The sequence below is a fragment of the Elephantulus edwardii genome, unplaced genomic scaffold (genome assembly GCF_000299155.1).
Source record: "Elephantulus edwardii isolate Elephantulus edwardi_28Jun2011 unplaced genomic scaffold, EleEdw1.0 scaffold00251, whole genome shotgun sequence".
NCBI classification, from domain to species: Eukaryota; Metazoa; Chordata; class Mammalia; order Macroscelidea; family Macroscelididae; genus Elephantulus; species Elephantulus edwardii.
The window spans coordinates 775,076-776,040 of record NW_006400001.1 but is presented as its reverse complement, the minus strand read 5'-3'; the positions used below and the strand labels follow the sequence as shown (position 1 = coordinate 776,040).

Here is a 965-nt window from a genome sequence, read left to right as displayed (position 1 = left end):
TTCGGTTGAGCAGCGGGTGGATTTGAACTGCTGGCCTTTGGGATTGCAGTGCAACTTCCCAGCAAGCCATCAGTGTGGCTGGTAATAGCCAGGAAGGAAGAGTGGTGTAAGTCATGGCAGATAACTCATCCACACCTTGTAACCACCGCTTCCAGGCCAACAAACTCAAAAAGCTTGGGGCCAGACCAGGAGGAGGAGCACGGAAAGGGCCCAGGAGTCTGAAAGCTGTGTTTGTTTATGTTAGGGAGGAAACAATGGGTGGCGTGCAACTGTGGCCAGGGTATCTGGTTGTCACCTTTGCTCCAGAGCCCCAAGCCAGCCACCTTACACACGTGAAGGTTCAATATGTACGTGTTGACTGAACTAAGTGAAAGAATTCACGGCCATCGAGGATATGGAACATCCCCACCCAAGCCACCCCTGCAGGTAATGCTACCTGGCACAGGTGTCACCTCAGGGCCCGGATTTGTCTCCAAGGCCCCACCCTTCGGTTCTAGCCGCGAGCGTCCAATCGCTCAGCTCCTGGACGAGGCCACCAGGATGCAGGCGGGTGGGGCTTGGCGCCTCCACTCCCGGATCCCGTAGCCTCTCTCCAATCCAGGGCCGCAAGGACCCGGAGGGAAGGCCCCTCCCCAAGACGGGCACCAGATGGCGCGGGAGAGAGTGGCACCGGGAGAGGCCGGCGTGCGGGGAGCGGCGCGCACCTGGTGGGCGGCGCGGTGGCGGCGCGGCGACAGTTCAGCCGGCTGCGCGCCCCCCGCGCCTCCCTTTCTGCGCGCACTGACGCAGGGACTTGGGGACGCGAGCCCGGGGCTGGTGGCCGCTCGGGCGACCCTGCCCGCCTGGCCGGCGCCTCGGCCTCACCTCGCTCACCAGCCCCTGCCAATCGCTCTCGGTCCGGTCGCCGTTCATGGTCTCGGTCTTCGTGCGCGCGCTGGCCGCACCGAGGCCGGCTTCCTCTTCCT

At 63.6% G+C, this 965-nt stretch overlaps 1 protein-coding gene across 1 annotated transcript in view; it reads right to left on the bottom strand.

Annotated features, from left to right (window-relative positions):
- Positions 1–515: 515 nt before the first annotated feature.
- LOC102868619 (zinc finger protein 18-like) overlaps positions 516–965 on the bottom strand; it is a 47,975-nt gene continuing 47,525 nt past the window's right edge. The window contains exons 2-3 of the mRNA XM_006899279.1: positions 865–963; positions 516–767 (exon numbers count right to left, since the gene is read on the bottom strand). Coding sequence (XP_006899341.1) covers positions 516–767; positions 865–963 — 351 coding nt within the window. The remainder of the gene's footprint in view (positions 768–864; positions 964–965) is intronic.